Source organism: Paroedura picta, chromosome 9, assembly GCF_049243985.1.
Source record: "Paroedura picta isolate Pp20150507F chromosome 9, Ppicta_v3.0, whole genome shotgun sequence".
In the NCBI taxonomy this organism is placed as follows: Eukaryota; Metazoa; Chordata; class Lepidosauria; order Squamata; family Gekkonidae; genus Paroedura; species Paroedura picta.
Window position 1 is genome coordinate 41592751 of NC_135377.1, and position 21798 is coordinate 41614548.

General features: G+C 44.7%; 1 protein-coding gene across 1 annotated transcript in view; it reads right to left on the reverse strand.

Moving 5' to 3' along the window:
• Positions 1-18912, reverse strand: part of LOC143844825 (desmoglein-2-like) — a 32905-nt gene extending 13993 nt beyond the window's left edge. The window contains exons 1-6 of the mRNA XM_077352522.1: positions 18618-18912; positions 7665-7700; positions 6910-7038; positions 3954-4115; positions 3639-3783; positions 1462-1628 (exon numbers count right to left, since the gene is read on the reverse strand). Of these exons, the coding sequence (XP_077208637.1) occupies positions 1462-1628; positions 3639-3783; positions 3954-4115; positions 6910-7038; positions 7665-7700; positions 18618-18662 (684 nt within the window). The 5' untranslated portion in view covers positions 18663-18912. The remainder of the gene's footprint in view (positions 1-1461; positions 1629-3638; positions 3784-3953; positions 4116-6909; positions 7039-7664; positions 7701-18617) is intronic.
• Positions 18913-21798: the final 2886 nt, after the last annotated feature.

Below are 21798 nucleotides of genomic sequence, written 5' to 3' on the forward strand. Positions count from 1 at the left end.
ATCTGTCTGTCTGATGATTAAGGGAGCCTTTGACTCTCAAAAGCTGACACCCTGAAAATCTCACTGGTCTCCAACGAACATGGTTACCCTATTGAACTAAGGTTTAGTAGTGTTTCTGGACAATGCTCTTGCTGTCCTGACTCCTGAGCCTGTCACGCAGGACATCCACTCTGAAGACTGTATGGACAGTGTCAGCTCAGAGACAGAATAAGAGTTGTCCTCAGATCTTAGAGACTGCAACAGGGCATGGGGAGGAGGCAGTCTCTGCTAGGAGTGTACAAGACCCCCCTTTTTTCAAGTTTGGGCATACTGAACCTGAAAAATATTGGTATTTCCTGGTAGCTGGTAAATAATAGGGAATGGTGATTTATTTCAGCTCCATGATCCTGAGGCATTTAAATGGACCAAGAACCCTTTAACTGCCTGAACTCAAGACTTTACTCAAAACTGGGAAGTCATACAGTTTGGAGTGAGCTGAGCTGACTTCAAGATAGTTAAAGGGATCTCATCCCCTTTAACTGCCTGGGACTCACCACTAGCTCATTACCAGCTGGGCTGGTGGGGCTGTCAGCTCTGGTGGACCCTGGGCTGGCTCCTCTTACTTGCAACTCAGTAACAGGTGCCAGCCCCATATGAACTGGCAGGGTGTGGAACTGTCAGCTCTCACTTGCTGGTCAATCCTGGGTTGGTTCCTCTTACTTGCATCTTGGTTTCCCGAGCTGCAAGTGAGAGGAGTCAGCCCCGGGTGAACCAGTGGGGCATGGAGTTTTCAGGTCCTGATCCCCGGCTAAGCCAGCAGGATGTGGAGCTGTTGACTGCTGGGCATTAGAAGCCATATCCAGGATCTGCAAGGGGCTGGGAGACATCTCCTCACCACCCCTAGTCCAGACTTGAAATACGTCTGCTGCCCAGTGGTTTAAACCGCGGTACAGCAGAAGCTGCCCCGGATCTGTGGGGGCTGGGAGAAATCTGTCTCTGCTACATGCAGACCTGAGAGGATAACTTGGAGCTACAGAACCTGAGAGCTCCCACCACCCCAGCTGATCAGTATAGCTGAATATCCCAGAATACAAAGTTGGGAAAAAACCCAGCTTTTATTCAGATCAGCTATACTGATCAGCTGAAACTGATTCTACTTACAAAATATCCCCCCCCCAAAAAAAAAGCCCTTATAAGGGTTTTTGGGGGTATTTTTTGCCTTAGTTTAGTTGATTGCCCACCCCTAGTCTCTGCAAGATGCAGCATCCAAGCCATTTGTTCATTTAAAAGGAACAACACGCATACTAAACAGTGCTAAGAAATCCATGGACAGTCAGCACAGATGTTGGAGCACTGTGTAGGACACTGGGGGTATGGGAACAGGGCATCAAAGGCTCAGGTTGTCAGAATCTCAGTTTTGCATAGGTAATTAGAAAAAAATCTGCCAGATTCATGGTTAACAGATATTAAAAAAGAGTTGACCTCTCTGTCAATCTGGAAACTTGCAGTCTGAACCACTCCTGTTGCTTTGTTAATCACGAATGCAGGAGGCTCACTGGGCTCTTGAGATACAATCCTGAAGGCAATTTTGGAATTGAGGGTATTTGGCTCATCTGCATCTGTTGCATCTATCTTCATCACAACAGTACCTAAGAATTAAAAAGAATGTAATGTTATGTGGTGCCACTTGCCAAGCTGTGGTAAATAAATAAATAAATAAATCTAATATCCTGGGTATTGCATTACTATATGTTGTCAGGCACTTACCAAGACAGTGGTTTGTAAATTCTGGGATGAGAACCAGAAATGGGCTCTGGCTGTCTCACAAGTGGCTGGAGGAGGACCAGAGTGACCAGAGAAAGGCTGGATGGCAAATTTGGGCTGGTCTTTGCAAAATGGGCACAATGGCCATGGAATACAGCCCACTGCTCAATAACGCATGAAACATATCCCCCTGTCCTGAAAGAGCTATACTGGTTGCCCATTTGTTTCTGGACAAAATTTAAGTGCTGGTTTTTACCTTTAAGGCCCTAAAATGCTCGGGAAGAGAGTACTTGAGGGACTGTTTCCTCCAGTACTGTCCAGCCCACCAGTTAAGATTTTCTCCTATCTCCTGCTCTCTGAACTCTCCATCTATTAAGGTGAGGGTGATGGTGAACAGAAACAAGACATTTTTTGTGGTGACACTTTGTCTTTGGAATGCCTTCCCCCTTGGGGCTCACCTGGCACCTGCATTTCTGTCTTCTGGGCCAGGGCCAAGCATACCTTTTCAACATGCTGTTTAAGTATTCCATCTTTTAAAGCTGTTTCTACGGTCTGCTTGTGGCCTGTCTTATCAATATAATTTCGGGCAGCTGAATGTTGTTTCTTCCAATTTTATGCTATTTTTAAATTTTTACTATTGATTATTTTTGAGGAAAGGGAAACCATGTACACTGCCCTGAACTCCTTGGAGGAAAAGAAAGATAAAAATGTACTTGACAAATGTAATCTAGCTGCATCTTGGTTATTAAGAATGAGTTATCCTGATGTTGCTTTTTAAAACAACTGAGATGTTAACATTGGACAGATGAAGACATTACATCACAAAAGTTGTATTTGTTTATCCTTGGCTGGGCACAAAATTCATGTAGCACCACACTTTCCCATCTGATAGAGATATAAAAAGAGCTGCAAAGCATTTTCCTGATCCAAAGTACTGAGCCATTAGTATTATCACTTAGTTGATGTTCCTAACCTATGTAAATAATGATTCTGCAAACATGTATGAAATCTCATTGAAATCAGTGACACTTTCACAAATGTAAATAAGAAGATAAGGGGTTAGAAGAGCTTAGAAAATAATTTCACTTCAAAACAGCTACCCAGAGAACACAGTGGTCTACTTAGAACCAATACATCAAAGTTTGTTCTTAGGGAAATTAGACTGCTTGAATTTGTCTCTCATTTCCTCATTTGTGGCTAAAAGATTTTCTGATTTACTACAAGCTATGGTTGTCTGAGCCTCTTGTGGCGCAAAGTGGTAAGGCAGCAGACATGCAGTCTGAAAGCTCTGCCCATGAGGCTGGGAGTTCAATCCCAGCAGCCGGCTCAAGGTTGAGTCAGCCTTCCATCCTTCCAAGGTTGTTAAAATGAGTACCCAGCTTGCTTGCTGGGGGGTAAATGGTAATAACTGGGGAAGGCACTGGCACCCCGTATTGGGTCTGACATGAAAACGCTAGAGGGCATCACACCAAGGGTCAGACATGACCCAGTGCTTGCACAGGGGATACCTTTATGGTTGTCCACCCCATAATGAAAAACTCTGAAATGTAATAGGCAAGAGAGCAAACCATAGCTTTTCATTTTGCCTAGATTGGATGTCACAGCATGCCACAGCTTGTTGCAAAGAGTAAGGAGAAGGAGAGCAGGCAAATCCTAGAACTACCAAGGCACAGGCCATTCCCATATTATCAGAACATAAATAGTATTTTAGAATCATAGATTTGGAAGGGTCCATACAGGTGATCTAGTCCAATCACCTGCTCAGTGCAGGATTGGTCTAAAGTATCCATGACCAGTATCTGTCTAGCCCTAGTATAAAAACAGTGAGGTATATTTTGTCTGAATGCACCATATATAAACCAGGATGAAAATGTAAACAGAAATTTAAAACTTACCTACATCACATAACTCTTCAACAGAGCCTACAAAAACTTCCTCTGAAAACACTGGGCTATTATCATTTATGTCCAAAACTTTTATTCTCAGGTCTAATGGTTTTTCCATGTAAGTACCATTCCAGTTGATGGCCAAACCTTGCAGCTGGAATAATAACAGAAAAAATAAGCAATAGGAAAATAAACAGAGCTTTTGTAGCTGAATTGCAGGTTGTAGCTAGCTTATAGTGGATACATGGCAAATTAGGAAAGAAGTAAATGAGTCAGTGCTGACATGAATTTAACAAGAAAAGCAACACCAGTTGTTTAACTTACTTTGAGCATGGGTGTTTGTTCCCGATCAACCTTTCCTGTAATGTTCAGTTCTCCTGTTTTCCCATTCATAATGAAGAGTCCATATGGTGGTTCTGTGACCCCTTGGCCTGAAATGGTGTATGTGATGATTACTCCTGGCATATCCTGAAGATCAGATCGTATCTGCAAAGAACATGAGACCAATATTCTGGAAATTAAATATCTCTGAAAATAATACAGTAAAGCTTTTATTAACAAAAAAGACTAAGGCTGCACTCCAGAGGACACTTTTCTAAGAGTAAGCCTCACTGAATGAAGTGGGACCTGGTTAGGATTAGGACCTGGTTAGGATTGCTCCCTGAACCCAGGGGACTATAGCTGTGTAGTTTCTAAGTAAGTCACTATAAGGCAAGACACTTTACCCATACCTCTACTGCATAATTTTACAAAGCACTATCAAAATTTCTGATAATCATCTCTCTCTTTAGAGGATTTCAAAATAAAGTAGACTGGTCGTCAAATTAAGGACACAGTCCATCACTCCATATGTGCACCTATGTGTAGAGGATACCCATGCACCACTGTGTGCTCACACCTGGTTGAGAATGAGGGGTAAGAAGGGAACCATCCTACATATGCAGATGTACATGAGAGGATAAATTGGGCCCTAATTTACATGATCTTGATAGAACTGGAATTCTATATTTACATATTTAGTGAAGACAGCACTTTTAGTAAAAGTAAAATATAGTCCACAACAGAGAATCAGGCTAACCATGCTTGTGAAATAGATTCAGGTGGGTAGACATATTGGTCTGAAGCAATACAACAAAATCTGAGTTCCACAGTACCTTTAAGACAAAGCTTTATTCAATATATAAACTTTCATGCTCAAGCACTTCTTCAGAAGTGCACACAAAAGCTTGTATATCTTGAATAAACCTTTGTTGGTCTTAAAGGTGCTACTGGACTCAACCTTTGTTCTCATGATTATGAGAGCACTCCTAAGCCGGTCTACCTAGAACCCTACTCAGGTCTATATTTTATAGGACTTACTCTTAGGATTGCAATCTACATCATTGTTCTGAAGCCAAAGATCGTCCAAGTACATGAGACTTAGTTCTCAACTAAAGAGAAATTTATTTTGGATTTTTAAAATGTATTCCTTCAATAGAAAAAAATTCAGCACTATTTCTAAAGCTCTGGGGAATGGCTACTATCGATCCTTTCTACCTGTGGGGAGTATTGTGTGGATGCTTCAGACAATGGCCCATTATGCACGGAGTGGAAGGTCCGCATTTGGGGTGGAATAGCGGCGGCTAAAATCACCAATTATGCATGCTGCAGGCGGCAACCGGGCGCAGAGTCAACGTATGCCGCCGAAAAAGCCGCGTTAGTGAGATGCGGAAGAAAGTGGAGCTTCCCGGGACCAGGGCACAACCAGAAGCGGCTTCGGAGTAGCTGCGTGCATAATTGGATACTCTGGATTTTTCCGCCGTATCGTTCCGTCCCATGCGTAAGCGGTTTGCTTCGCTTCCTCCTCCTCCGTGTTCTCCATGCCGCCGTTTCAGCGGCCGTGCTTTATAGACCAACTAGTAATCAAGCCCACTGCAGCTAAATGCAGCGGGCGCTAGACCACGGAGCCTCCGCAGCCGTGCGGAGCGCGGCTGCCGGGGCTCCGTGTGTCAGGGGGCTGACGCTGCGAGAGGCGCTTCGCTCCTCTCGCAGCATCAGCCCACCGGGCAGGGAGCCCCCGGCAGCCGCGCTCTGCGCGGCTGCCAGGGGTCCCCTTTGCGGGAGGGCAGAAGCAGCGAGAGGCGCTTCGTGCCTCTCGCCACTTCAGCCCGCCGGGCAGGGAGCCCCCGGCATGATGCGTCGGAGGCGCTTTGCGCCTCCCGACGCGTCAGGCCGCCCTCAAGGAAGCAACTGCGAGCCGTGCTTCGCGCGGCTCGCAGTTGCTTCCTTCAGCAGCCTAGGAATTGGCCGGGCCAATCGGCAGGCGCTTTGCGCCTGCCAATTGGCCCGGCCGATGGTCTGTCAGGAGGAAGGGGCCAATTAGGCCCCTTCCTCATCACGGACAAAGCCCTCCGCCTGAGGGCTTAACGAATTATTTAGTGCCGCGGGCATGTTAAGGATGAGAAGCAGGCAATAAACAAAGGAACACGTCCAGGAAGATAACAAAGATCCACAATTGTAAAGTGCAGTCTGAACAGCAGGAAATGAGGGTGGGAAGCAGCCATGGCAGGCCCATCCTATTCCTTTTTAGGCTTCCCCAGAGTTTGTCACTCATGGCTCAAAGGTGGAAGGGAGGAGCTGTTAAAGAGAGCAAAGGAACTGAACAGTTGGAGGACCTTCATATGGTAGAACTTGGGAAACAAAGACCACAGCCATTGTATATGAAGTGAGGGCAGGATTTAGAAAACAAGGCCAAGGTGTTGTGCATGATGCAACTTCACTATGGCCCATTATGTACGGCCGCCAAAACGGCAATTTCGGGTCACATGGAAAACGCGGAGGGGGAAGACGCGAAGCACACTGGTTATGCACGGGACGGGGCGCGATGGTGGCAAAACCCAGAGTAACTGATTATGCACGCGGCGACCCTGGTGCCGCTTCTGGTTGCGCCCCATTCACCCGGAAGCTGCGCTTTCTTCCGCGTTTCACTAACGTGGCTTTTTTGGCGGCATGCACCAAAGCTGCGGCCGGTTGCAGCCGGCTCCGTGCGTTATCGGTGATTTTAGTCGCCGCCATTCCCCCCGTGCATAATGGGTCTATGAGAACAAAGCATGGCTTATGATTTGCAATTAACATATTCATAAATTGACTAAAAGCCACTGTCATCCTAGTCCAAATATTTTTTCAATTCAAAAAGCTCTGTGGAAGGAGGGGAAATATGACAATGTCACAGAGATGTATGTTTCCAAATGCTACCTCCTCCGTACACAGCAGGCTTTCATTCATTTGGTATCTGCCTTACTCTAGCAATTGGATTCCTCCTGGAGTTGTCCTGCTCTTCCGTGATGACTGCAGGTGGGACAATCCATTCTCGCTTCTGTCTTATTAGGCTGTCTGTATTAGACAGTTGGTCACTTTTGCCACCAAGAATCTGCCAAAGGAAAAAGTTTCAATTGCAATACTTTGGGCATCCTGTGATTTTTAAAAAATGGCTTGGTTGTCAAATCAAAACTTACAGGCTGACAGTCTGTACATTTAATAATAAAGATCATTTCAGAAATAAACACAGAAGATGTATTGCATAATTTAAGGTTTATTTGCTTATACTTTAACCTATGCATTTTAAAAGGAAAATATTCTAAACCTGTAAATTCAAACACATGCCAAGCAGATTACAGCAGTCTAGTCTACAAGAGATAACCAAATTGTGTTTAGAAACATAATTCCTTCCTCGGACTTACCTGTTCAGGTATTTGGCACTACACTGCTTTGTTCAACTTGCTTGTCAGCAAGAATAAATGTACAGACGTTAATTTTTATGTTGTTTTTAGACTGGATGAAAATTATAAATTGGCATATGTATGGTATATACATTTCAGAAATACTGGGAATGACAGTGCTTTGTAGGAGGTCATAAGTGTTTTCTCAGTACAGAGAACCAGCAAGCCTCCAGGTCTTGCTTCCCTGCCCAGTCATCACTATTCAATTATCTGAGTTGCTTGGTCATCCTTGGTGCCCCTCATTGACATTCTTTATATTGTGATTTCAGACTCCTACCTGTACATGAAGCCCATTTCCAAGAATCATGCAACTCTGTAAAAAAGAAGGAAAAAACCTTCAAAACATACACAAATAGGCAACATCCTGTCTATCTACTTAGTGGAAATGAAAATGAGTGGGTTGGATGCAGTCCATCTATTTACTCAGTCTCACTGAATTCCTCTTTTTACCTCCAATCCGTTTTACATGGCTTTTGACCATGAAGGTCCCATAAGCCATAGCACAGCTTCTTGGTGTCAAAGAAAATTATAAATTGGCATATGCATGGTATATACATTTCAGAAATACTGGGAATGACAGTGCTTTGTAGGAGGTCATAAGTGTTTTCTCAGTACAGAGAACCAGCAAGCCTCCAGGTCTTGCTTCCCTGCCCAGTCATCACTCTTTCCTTTTTTAAAACAACTGAAAAGTTGGTGAGATCCATCCCTGTAACTGCTTTTCGCCCCTTCCTCCACCAAGTGTTATTAAAAATAAAAAACCAGAATGGACTGTTGTCTTATTTGAAATTCAAATCAAACTTTGATTTTGACACTGTTCCACTGGTTTCTTATCAGTATGAATAAATGACCTCTGAAATGTCAACCTTTGAATTTAGGCTGAGATAGTATGTCATAATAAATACAGGAATGCTCCTAGGTTGAGTTTCTTTCTTCCTCACTGCTACAACTCACAAAGTGCCCTGATGTCATCATGCTGAGCTATTTACAGCCAATTTTGCTGAGCAGACACTTAGTGAAATACTGTCAGGGCATCAGAATGTAAGGAAAGTTCCAAAATATATGATGGAGGGGGAATCAGTCTGGAGGCTACCATTTTTTTTTAAAGATTAGCCCCATGTTTCTTAAACTAGGGTTGCCAACTCCAGGTTCGGAAATTCCCAGATATTTTGTGGATGGAGCCTGAAGAAAAGTGTGGCTTGAAGGAGGGCAGGTCCTCAGTGAGGCACAGTGCTCGACAGCACCCTTAAAAGCAGCTGTTTTCTTGAGAAAAACTTATCTCTATCATCAGGCTATAAACTGTAATTCCAGGAGACCTCTAGGTTCCATCAGGACATTGGCAACCCTATTAATAGCATACAGTTTCATCCTCAGTAAACACCAAAAAAATCATCAGTTCTGTGCTACTGATAATTAGTTAGTGTTTCAATTCTGCACACTAACAAATTTATAAATAGACATTCTCATTCAAAGGAGACAAACAAAAAAATGTTCAATGTGAGAAATGGAATTCCTCACATTTTATTAACATCTATGCAGTCATGGGCCTAATCTCATTTTCTAATGATAGTTAAAAATTAAATTATATGAGCCTCTGATAATATAGCAATGCAGCAGATTTTATTAAACCATTATTTTACATAAGGGGGTTCTGTCTTTTCCTAGTTTTGCTGCTATAGGTATCTTGGCAATAGTGAACTGAAAACTATCTCCATATTGGAGGCATTTGTACAGTCTTTCAAGTATCCTAGGAGTATTATTCTACCTTGAAGGGGTATGATGATACCTAGCATGTCACCAACAAACTAGTCTACAGTTCTCCAAAACATCTGAACCTTATAGCATGTCCAAAATATATGAAATATATTATCAAACGATGACCCATATCTCTAACATTTATCCTGCAATTAATTATTCACTGAGGGCTGTGGGGAGTCAGGTAGAATGAAAAAGTATTTTATAAAAAAACATTTTCAAGACAGGTCAAAATCTTGAGCCAACACTTCTGTAGATCCAACCCATTTTCCTATTCTAACATTCATATGTAAATTCTTCTCCCATAATTGTAAATCTCTCTTTTTTGTCACTGATTTTCCTAATTTACCTTGACAGAAGGAGCTGCTCTACACACAACAGTAAATTTCCAAATAATAACGCTTGCTCAACTGCACCATCAGACATTCTCTCAGCAATCTTTACAACATCTTTGCAAAGAAGATACTGGTTATCCCATTTTACTACTAAAAAAAATGCCAGCACTCTACAGATACTTTTCTTTTTGTACTGGAGCTAACAGATGTGGTGATATTAAGGAAACAACACAATAGAAAAGGGCTAACTGTCTTCTGAAAGCCAGAATGATTTGAAAGTACTTATTCCATAGTAAATGGGTTTAGGAATGCACAGTATGGAAACAAAAGCTTCCATGGGCAAGAGCCTATTTTATTAGAGGCATTTTCTCCACTGGAATTAGGCTTCTAAATATGCCATGGGAAAAGAAGGCTTGTATCTACATTTAAAATATTTTCAACTGCTGATAGTTATGCTTTGCATTTATGATTTCAGCATGGGAAAGTACATAGCCCTATGTGACTGTAAATATCGTTTTAAGGAAATGGACAGTATTTCTTTAGGCGTCTCCCTATCCTTAGTACAAAGATCAGTGTGTCTGTAGTAAAACATTGTTTCTCAAGTCCCAGCAGGTTTCAAAGATGCATTTCTAGCCCAAGGGAGGTTCCTGTTCCAGGGTGGATTTCTTTGTTCTGGGTGAGAAATACATTTCCTTTGTCTCATGTCAAATCCTACCCTGCCCTTAAATTACAAATAATCCTGTCATATTCTCCAGCACAGTTCAATCTTATTCATGTCTTTTTCTCAGAACTGTACAGGTAAAGGTAAAGGTAAAGGTATCCCCTGTGCAAGCACTGAGTCATGTCTGACCCTTGGGGTGACGCCCTCCAGCGTTTTCATGGCAGACTCAATACGGGGTGGTTTGCCAGTGCCTTCCCCAGTCATTACCGTTTACCCCCCAGCAAGCTGGGTACTCATTTTACCGACCTCGGAAGGATGGAAGGCTGAGTCAACCTTATGGAAGGCTGAGTCAACCTTTAACTGTACAGGTATAGACCAGCAAAAATACCTTAAAGAACCCTTGGCTCAAAGTGAAGGTGCTTTATCCAAAATCTCTCGCACATGCAAAACGTTTTGTATCCATTCCTATACACTTATTTATGTTATGATAAAATATAATTGACTTGATTTGGGATTTGAATCTCAAGAACAAGAAAATTATATCACACAGATTCAACAAAACTCAACAATTCATTTAACAATACGGTAATCAAAGTACATTTGCACATAATTGCTTCCCTGAGCTGGACTGAGGTATTAATGGGAAGCAGTCTACAGTCTCCTCTAATCACTGTTGAAGCAGAAACAATTTGATCCCATCCCTGTTAGACAAATGAGATCTCTACTGATTATTGTATTTGTAACAATACTTGTTCCTGTCATCAAGCTTAAAAAAAAACAAAAAACAACCCCCCCCCCACAGCAAAACAGAATGCTGAATTACTTAGGTTAGTATTATTAAAATGGGACACCAGCCAGAACATTATACAACTAAACGAAGTGGGGCAAGATCAGAGATCATGGCAACAGTTGAGCCATGGGATCACCAAGAGTTGGACTTGACTGTATGGCTAGCATCACATCACATCATCAGTATTGTGCTAGGAGTCTGAAACAGGAAGCCCCTGGATCAAAGCCTCTGGGTAGTTTTGGAGCACAGTGTCATCAATACACTGATAACACCTAGCCCTGTCTTTCTTTGCCCATACCACAGGATGTTGCTGTGCCTGGGCTGAGCCAAGGCCTGGTTCTTGTGGTTAAATGGCTAAGAGTGAATACATGAAGCTGTCCTATCTCACAGATTTGTGGATCCATACCATGATTACCTCAAGGCTAGGCTATTGTAATGCACTCTATATGAGTTTGCCTGCAATGACAATTCAGAAACTCCAGCAAATTCAGAACTGGCAGATCATGAATATTACAGGTATTCTCCGGTTACTTCATGAATTCAACCCAGGTGCAAGGTGTTACCTCTCTCTATATGCTGTGTTGGAACAACTGCATCATCTGAGCAAAGCCCTCTAAAAGTGCCACCATGTGAAAGGGTAAGAACAGCAGTTGGCTGTACCTAAGTCAGACTTTCTCAAACAGGGTTTTGTTAAACCCTGTAGTTTCTTGATAGCCCTGGAAGGGTTTTTTGAATGGGTGGGAGTTAATTTTAATTTTTTTTTTAAATTGTTAAACATTTATCAAATGATTTTGCCATATATGGTTATGCCCAAGGCCTTTGTAGGTGACAACCAGAACCTCCAACTGAACATAGTAACTGATCAATAATTAAAGAACTGTCTGCAGAATGGGTGTTAAAGGCATGTTACACCTAGCACCTGACAGTAGTTAGGTGGCCAATAACTCTACACCAACTAGAGGTCCATCTACATGAAGTTGGTAGAGTCTTTTGCAGAGGCATTAACTGGCTTCTTCAGTAATAGTGCTGGATCCACTATAACTCCAGAGCTCTTAACTGAGTCAGTGAGCATTAGGAGGGCTCCAATAAAGGTGGAGATCACATTGTCCTTCAAGATCTCTGCCTTCCCAATCAGAATTGCCTCCATTTTGTAAGGATTCAGTTTCAACTTGTTCTTTCTTGTTCATTTTTGAACTACAGCAGTAAGGCACTGGGGTTCAAGATCTGAGAGCCAGTTTGGTGTAGTGGTTAGGAGTGCGGACTTCTAATCTGGCATGCCAGGTTCGATTCTGCGCTCCCCCACATGCAACCAGCTGGGTGACCTTGGGCTCGCCACGGCACTGATAAAACTGTTCTGACCGAGCAGGAATATCAGCCTCGCCTACCCCACAGGGTGTCTGTTGTGGGGAGAGTATTGGGAAGGCGACTGTAAGCCGCTTTGAGCCTCCTTCGGGTAGGGAAAAGAGGCATATAAGAACCAACTCCTCTTCCTCTTCCTCTTCCTCTTCCTCCTCCTCCTCCTTCTTCTTCTTTACAGCAGCATCAGGCAATTTGGATAAAATAATATAGATCTTGGGGGGAAGGGTCACCAGCATGTGGATAACAATCGAATCTAAAAGTACAATTGAGTTACATAGAGACTAAAAAGAATGTGAAATTATTTTATATGTATATGAAAAGAATCGCACACACTGTTTTAGTAACATTGTTTTTCCCCTTTGGCTAATGGGTATCTCAAAATTCTTCCAAAGATTCCTATGTGCTTTATTTAAAGGTTTATTTATTTATTATATTTCTATGCTGCTGTTCTCAGCACAGCTTGCGACAGTTCATAATGCATAAAAGATAAAACATCTTAACACCGCCCGCGGCGCCGTGGACTAAATAATGCGATAAGGATACGGGGGGAGGAGTTAGGGCGGGCTCTGTCCGGGATGAGGAAGGGTGCCGATTGGCCCCTTCCTCCGGACTGACAATGGGAGGGCTCAATTGGTAGGTGCTTTGCGCCTGCCGATTGGGCTCTCCGATTGCCGCCCTGCCGCCAAGGGAGCAATTGCAAGCCGCGCACAGCGCGGCTCGCAGTTGCTCCCTTGCCAGCAGCCTGACGTGTCGGGAGGCGCAAAGTGCCTCCAATGCATCAGGCCACCGCCACGCCGGCAATTGCGGCCTGCCGACTCGGGGGCCGCATGCGGCCCTGCTAGCGCCCGCTGTATTCCAGGTACAGCGGGCTTGATTATTAGTCCATCCATAAAACATTAATCCAGATCTTGAAAATACATTCATATTACAACAACAACTCCCCAAAACACATAAAATCAAAACGGTGGTTAAAAATACAAAACTCCTCCCCCAACATCTCAAGCAGTTGGAGCCAGGATGTAATCAATGACAGGTGATGGAAGAAAACCCAGAGGTGGATCACTCAGAGGTTCCAGGCAAGTCTAATACCTAATTCTGGAACGGGAAGGGGAGGGGAGGGGGGAGACCTGCTGTCAATCCCCGGTACTAGCAACAGCTGGCCTCAACAAAATGCCTGGAAGAACAGCTCCATCTTGCAGGCCTTGCAGAACCCAGAGAACTCCGTCAAGGCCCGTAGCTCTTCTGGGAGCTCATTCCACCAGGTAGGGGCCAGGACTGAAAATGCCCTGGCCCTGGTTGAAGCTAGGCCTGCTTCCTGGGGTTCTGGGACCATCAACAGATTCATACCTGCAGAGCAAATTGCCCTGCAAGGGGCATAAGGAGTTCTGGCATATGTCATACTTTAGGTTCAAGGAATTTTCACCCATTCAATACTTAGCTTTATTGCATATGTATTTTGAATGGGGAATACAGTTTTTAAGGCATATCTCTGTGGAAATAAGCTCCACTGAAATCACACACACAATTCCCAGGAAATACAGCAAACATCAGAATTTCGGATTCCATGGTTTTTTCCTACTTCTTCTCTAAATCCAAATAATCTTGGTAGGCTGCACCTCTCTAGAAAAAGGGCAGGCAGGGAGAGGCTGCTTTTGCTTTTCCCCTCCCCCCACATTTTAAAGCTTAAAATCATTTTCCTCAACTTGTTTCTAGTCACAGCAAGGAAGGGAAGGAATGAGGTGGAGACTCATATTATTGTTTTAATTTTAACAGAGCACTTAAAAGAATGATCTTTCTAAATAGGTATGCAGGACTGAGTTTCTATTTTTATTGAGCTCACATAAGGGCTTGGCAGGATTAAGTGAACTTTGCACATCATACGTCCTAATGATTTTGGAGCAACTAAAAATATTTGAATGTGCTCCTTTGATTCAATATCCTATCTTGAAGATTCCCCATACACATTATTAGACTAAAACATGGTGGTGGAGCGGTTAAGAGTGATAGCTTCTAATCTGGCAAACCGGGTTTGATTCCCTGCTCCTCCACATGCAGCCAGCTAGACGGCCTTGGGCTTAGTACAGTCCTGATACTGTTGTTCTGATCAAGCAGTCCTGTCAGAGCTCTTTCAGTCCCCCCTACCTCACAGGGTGTCTGTGGTGGGGAGAGGAAGCAAAGGCGATTGTAAGCTGCTTTTAGACTCCTTTGGGCAGTGAAAAATGGGGTCTAAAGACCAAGACTTCTTTTTTTTCCCTATTTTCTAGGATCCACAAACAATTTAAAAATGGATTCTCAGGGTGCCTGAACCTAGTGCACTTTAACTAGGCCTAATAGGCACAAGTCTCAACTAATAAGCACAAGTCTCAACTACTAATAGGAAGCTTCTAGAGGAAGGCTTTCTGTGATCTGTAGTGCTTTTGTGGGCATGCCAGATACCTGAAGACTTGATAGTTACTATGGGTTACTTGAAGACTTGATAGTTACTATGGGTATTCCTATGCTGATACTAGTTCAGGCATATGACTAGGATCACTGTTGTGGAAATAATTGCATGCACAGCCTGTGGGAGTTGGTCCAGCTCCCCTCCTAGGTGATAGCTGTTCTATTTCCAGGTGTGATGCTACCATTGGTGATGAAATCAGACTGTAAGCATCCTGGAATGACTTCATCCTTATATAAACTCACTGTTCCCTCAGGTTTTGATCTCAGTGCGCATATACTTGGTTAAGCTTCAGTCTGAAAGTGAACTATGCTGGCCGTGTAACAACATTTAATAAGCTACAATTTGCTTCAAGGGCCACATGTTCAAACATCAGATCTCAGCAATGTCTCTCCACTGAGTCAAACTTGCTGGCTACAAAAGGTCTAAACCACAAAACTACCAGGAAGCTGATGAAAATGTAAACAGAGAAATCAGCAAGTTGCTCTGGAGATAACCATAATTCCTTCTATTATGTAGCATGTTAACAAGCTCTCTGCTCTGAAGTTTAGGTTGTCTTATGAAATGTAACTTAAGTACTGAAACCAATAGGATTAATGTTTCAAAATGTTACTACAACTTTGCAATTGCCGAGGTGCTCTCAGCACCGTGGTCATGGAAAAAACTGTGACACCCTGATGTACATGTTGCATCTCCTGCTGGAATAAGCACCTAAAGTACCCATTCTATAACAGGTGTATATTTCAATGGCAGTATTTCAATGTTAGATCAAGTACAGTTATTATTGGGAGAATGAGAAGTACTTCCAAGCATCCTAGGAAATCGTAACACCTATTCTTGAGCAAAGAGTAGGTAGTTCTCTTGCTTAAGAGAAATTGCCTGGCTCATCCACATAAAATCCTGCACTCTTTTTATTCATTGTAAGAAACTATGTGGTGCCTATTCTCAGGTTGGTGATGCAAGTGGAAATGAAGTGGACTACTAGAAACAAAAGCAAAATTGTTCCTACTGGAATATAATCATGTGCTAGTTTTCCCTCCCCCACTGCGGGAGGGTCTTGTAAAGTAAACAAGCAAAATGTGTGTTAAGTTCAGACTCCTGTATTTTCACTTGGTAGCTGGTCCAGTCACAGCCTTCATACAGTTAGCTCACTTCTTTCCTTCTCTGCAGTGCCCATGGAAATGTATGAAGCAATACCTCAACCACAGCAGGCTGTCAAGTAGCATGATATCCTGGGCAAATCACCCTAGAACAGCCAACATAAGCTTCCGTTTCTGTTTCAAAAAGCAGAAATTCTGTTGCTGTGATTGCTTGCCTTCAACAAAATATGACAACCACCAAGAGTTTCTTTATTATCACACCAGGCACTGAAGGGTTACAACTGGGGCTTAAACAATTGCTGTCTTATTTAATACGCCTTGATTCCACTCCTTCAAGTCATAAGTATTCTGAAGAGGTTTCTGGAAAGTGAAGTCTATTGTATAACAGATCTACCCACAAAAAACCAAGAGCCAAGGTGGAAAAGATAAAGCGAGTCTTGACAGCCACCACTCAGTAGAATTAGGCACACATCAATCAAGGATAAGAAACGTTAGTAGCACTGTGAGTTCCACTAGCTGACTGGAAGTTTCTCCACAAGTCTTTGACCATATATGGTCACTCTATACCAGGGGTGGCCAGACTGAGGCTCTTCTGACGTCCATGGACTACAATTACAATGAGTCCCTGTCAGCATGCAGGGGGCCCCCTTCCTACCCCCTACCCATACCCCCTACCCATGTCTCACTACCTGCCTATGTATCCCTCCCTCTCCTGCTCACAGGCCCTCTCATTGCCCATCCTTGCAGCCATCTGCACTGCTAGGTGGTGCGCACAACTGGATGCACAGGTGGCAAAGCACTCACAAGTGAACAGGCAGGGAAGTGGCATATGGGAAGGGGGGATGGGCAGCAGCAGTGGGCCCCACCAGAAGCCCTGAGCCCTGGTAGCTGCCTTGCCTGAGACTATACTAATGCTTGCCCTGCCTAGAGTTGAAGTGTCCAGATTTCCTGCAGTGTTAAAATCAGTTTCAGTGTGAAGAAATATTCCACACTTACCACGCCAATGGGACTGGTGTGAGGCAGATTGGTAGCAATTCAAGACATCCTCTATGTGTGCTCAGAGATTCCCTCTACTTTATTAGTACTTCATATGTTCAAAGGCTGAGCCTTGACATAATTAACACTAAGGAAAGTTCCCTGTATATACCTGGGGGTGGGTGGGGAGAGGGTGTCTAATCCAATGACAATAGCTGCCATAATCAATTTCTATAACATTGCAAGGAAATCCAGATATGATGGAACCCACATGGTCTGTGATTCCTAAAGGTTCCCTCATGCTCTGATGTATGCCAAGAAATGTCTTGTTGCAACTTTGCCAGGAAGAAGGCTGTCAAATTACACCCTCAGGTGGTATCGTTAATCAGAAAAATCAGGGCACTAATCCAGGAAATAAATCTATCTAGAACTGACGGGAAACTGTGCTTTACTTTCTTTGGAAAGCGCAACCCAATTCTCACACATTAATTCTGCATTAAGGATTAATAAGTAATTTGAATTTCAGATTAATAACTCAATGGAACTTCCAACAGATTTTCTGATTACTATTTGGTTTTTTTAAAAACAAAAATCAATAAAATAAAAACACTGGGAACCGTTATTCTCATAGGGAAAGATACAATTATCTGCACAAGAGGGAAAAAAAACTTTCTTGGACATCATATGCAAGAAAATGTCTACAGTTACTTTTACAACTAACAACTACCAATTCATCATAGCTCTTTATGTTTTATAGTCTAGCAGCCCATCCCTTCCTATTTCCACACATTTAGGGAACTTAGTACTGGTAACAGTATGAAGCACCTCTTCATAGAAGGGCTAGTTTCGAGGCCAATAGTGCCTCAGAGATCAACAAGCTTTTCATGGAATATGTTTCCTTGGATGACAGGAGCTCAGACTCTCAAAAGCTTCTGTCCAGAAAATTGTGTTGGTCTTAAAGGTGGTCTCCAGTCCAGCTCTTCTACAGCAGTCCAACTCCGCTACTCTTCTGAAACCACTAACAAAAGGCCACCTTGCTTGATTCCCTGGAGGTGACTCAGACTTCCCAGAGACCAGACAACTGTCCTGTTTCTAAATCAAAAAGGCTTTTGTAGACTCTGGGTAATGCCTGGGGAAGGCACTGGCAAACCCCCCGGTATTGAGTCTGCCATGAAAACGCTAGAGGGCGTCACCCCAAGGGTCAGACATGACTCGGTGCTTGCACAGGGGATACCTTTACCTTTTAGACTCTGGAGACCCTCGAATTATTAACAATGTCCAGGTGTTTTTTTTTTTAAGACATCAGAGCACAACCCAGTTCTTATACGTCAATCTGGCTACCACGTTCTTTCAAATCAAGGGATTTTAAAAAATTCAAATAATATCCGTCCTCCGAAAGAACTCCTGTCAGGTTGTAGATAGTCATCTGGAGGCGCACTCCCAGTTCCGCCGAACGCACTGTCCCGCCTGTTTTAGCACAACGCTGCCAGCCTTCCCCGTTCTCGCCCCGTCTGGCAGTCTGCAGGCACGGAGCCATCACCTTTCCCGTTGCAGGTTACAATGCCTACCTGCCTGCCTGCCTGCCTGCAGGGCGTGGCGCCGCTGCAGGGCTCAGAAAGCAGTCGGGCGGCCAGCAAGCCCCGCTCGGCCCGGAGTTGGCCTTTTGTTTTTTTGGCTCTCCTCATTTCACAGCCCATAATTGTCTGCGGACGGGCGGGCTGCCAGGGGAAGCTCTCCCCGCGGCGCTAGTTCAACTCGACGGGCTCGTTTCTCGAGGGCTGCTCAGCCGCAAGACCCCCAGCAGCAGGACAAACTCACCCAAAGGAGCCAAAGCTCAAGTCCCGCGCCCAGAGGCCTCGCCATGGCCAAGCTTCCGTCTCCTCCTCGGCTTCTGGCGTTGCTCTCGGGGCCCAAAGCTGGCGCCTGAGCCTCCCCTCGGCCTTTGGCTGCTAAGAAAATGGGTCCGGCCGGCCGTGTGCGGGAGAAGGAGGACGACGGCGGGGCGGAGTGTGTCGCGCTGGGAGGGCTCACCTGGTGGGGGAGGCCCCGCCCGCCTGGCGCGTCAGGCCCCGGGAGGGGACTCCTCGCCCGCTCTTTGCCCTCTGCCGTCGAAGGGCGTCGTCGGTGGGCTGGGGCCGCAGCGCCGCTCGCAAACTACATGCGCCGCGAGGCAGCGCGGTAATCCGAGCCCTGCAGCCAAGCCAAACGGGTTCTTCATGCAAATCCGGACGCAAACCTCTGCCCTTCATTCCAGAGGCAAGGGGAAGTTCGGCGGGAAGCAAGAGGGGAAAGAAAACGCCGCAGCGTTTTGAAACCCGACTCGCAGCGCATTGAAACCCGACAAAGTCTGTCTGCCTTCCTTGTCCCATGATCCGAGGAAGCGTGCGCGTTGTCGAAAGCCCACACCTTGGAGAATTCCTTGTTGGGCTTAACGGGTGCTATTGGACTCAAACTTCGTTAGATTCAAATGGGTGTTGGTCTGAAGTAGCACAATAAAATCAGAGTCCAGTGGCACCTTTAAGACCAACAAAGATTTATTCAGGGCATGAGCTTTCGAGTGCAAGCACCCGTCGTCAGATCATTCTCGAGGCATGAGTGGGGAGGATAGCAGCCTCCTGTTGCTCGTCCCCAGACCTAGTACACGGCCGCTGGGCGTGGAGGACTAGCCACATGGAGTGGGCGGCACAGGATCGGCCACTTCAGCAGGGGAAGCTGCTGGGCGCTAGTGAGCGGTGTCTGGAGACAGACGAATTTGCCGGTTGTGCCATAAAATTCCCTCTCTCAAAGTGCCATTATTTCCCGGAAACTAAATGCTGTAGTTTGAAAGCAGATTACTTATAATCTCAAGAAAACTCCAGGATCTACCTGGAGGATAGTAACCCTTAGCTAGGCTTGTTAACTCCATTTTGGGAAAGGAATTTAGTGTGATGTCATACTGTGTGACTTCTAAGGCTGTCATTTTGCTCAGAGGAATTTAGGTAGTTTGGAGACTGATTGTCATTAGAAGAAGAAGAAGAAGAAGAAGAAGAAGAAGAAGAAGAAGAGTTGGTTCTTATATGCGGCTTTTCCCTACCCAAGGGAGGCTCAAAGCAGCTTACAATCGCCTTCCCTTTCCTCTCCCCACAACAGACACCCTGTGGGGTGGGTGAGGCTGAGAGAGCCCTGATATTACTGCTCAGTCAAAACAGTTTTATCAGTGGCGTGGCGAGCCCAAGGTCACCCGGCTGGTTGCATGTGGGGGAGCGCAGAATCGAACCCGGCATGCCAGATTAGAAGTCCACACTCCTAACCACTACACCAAAGGAGAACCTCTTGCCCCACCCAGCGTTTGACAAACTGCTAGAAACGGAAGAATAGGCAAGAGGAGATAGCTGAGCACCACACCCTAGTCGTGTGTTTCTAGGATCTGGAGACTATTCTAAGCAGCCTGCCATAGAGGGGCGTGTGGTGCAATGTGGTCTAAAGGAGGCAATGTGGACAATGTGGTCTAAAGGAGAGTTACCCTTAACATTCCAGGGGGTTGTGCTGCAAACAGAAGAATAAGAAATTGGAGGTTAACTGAACCTTGAAATAATCTCTGGGCCTTCCCATGTCATTTATCACCTTCCTCAGGATGCGGTGTCCTTCAAGATAACATCCCAAGACAGGTTTTTGCATAAAGGGATTTTTGGCTTATTTTGGGGTACATCAGCCTCTAGTTGCCTGTACTTAGCAATGTAGATTTATAGGATTCCTATGTCTACCTTGCATTGGAGCACTTTGTGCAAAATCCAGGATTTAGATTAGATACCAGTGTATGCAGAGTGCAATTGTCTCAACAACCACTAATACACTGGTCAGAATCCCACAAAAATGCTTCCACATATCAGCTCCCACCTCAACAAATGTTGGTGTGACTACACAGCTGGAAAATAACTATTTATTTATGCTTTGATTGATATCCCACCCCTCCTAGCATTGCCAGCTGGGGCCAGTTTCCAGCATAACATAATACAATAAATTATAAGCAATTGGTAAAAATTATTAAAAACAATTATCCTCTCCATCCTCAGTTCAAATAGCTCCCATCCTGTGCATCATGGGAATAATCTATGGGTGCCAGCGATCCACTACCAGATGATGATCTAACCTGGAGGGGCCCATCTGATCTCCTGTACCCTGACCTCAACGAAAGACCTGGCAGAAGAGCTCCATCTTGCAGGCCCTGCAGAATGCAGAGACCTCCTGCAGGGCCCTCAGCTCTTCCAGGAGATCATTCCACCAGGTTGGGGCCAGGACTGAAAAAGCCCTGGCCATGGTTGAGACTAGGCAAACTTCCCAGAGGGCCAGGTATCACCAACAAGTTACTGCCTGCAGAGTGCAAAGCTGTGTGTGTGTGTGTGTGGGGGGGATAAGATGGCAGGTGGTCCCTCAGATATGTGGGTCCCAGACCACAAATGGCCTTAAAGGTCAAAACCTTGAACCTGATCTGGGCCGCAACTGGCAACCAATGCAATTGCCTCAGTACAGGATGGATGTGAGCCCTTCAAGGTGTTCCTGTGGGGACTCTAGCAGCTGCATTCTGTACTAGCTGCAATTTCCGGGTCAAATAGGTGATAAAATGTCTGGCGGGCTACCCGCATGATCTGTACCTTCATAGAAAGCGAGGCATTTCCTGGTCAGGGGTGTGATGTTAAGTTGTGTCCCTTCCTGGGTGTATAGATGCGCTTCCTGATATCCTCTTCCTTCCAAACCATAGGACCTCCATCTTGGAGGGGTTGAGTTTCAGGTGACTGTGCTCAAGCCACCCAGCTACGGCTTCCAAACATCTGGTGAATGGTTCTGAGAGGGAGTCCAGGCGGCCATCCATGAGGAGATAGAGCTGGGTGTCAGGTGTTCCCAAGTGTCCTCAGACAGATCTCAGACATCTTACCCTCTTCCCCATTTTCCAATATCCTACTTCACACAGGGACCTTTTTGGTAAAAAATAACTAAAATCAGCTAAAGTTAGCGTAAAAAC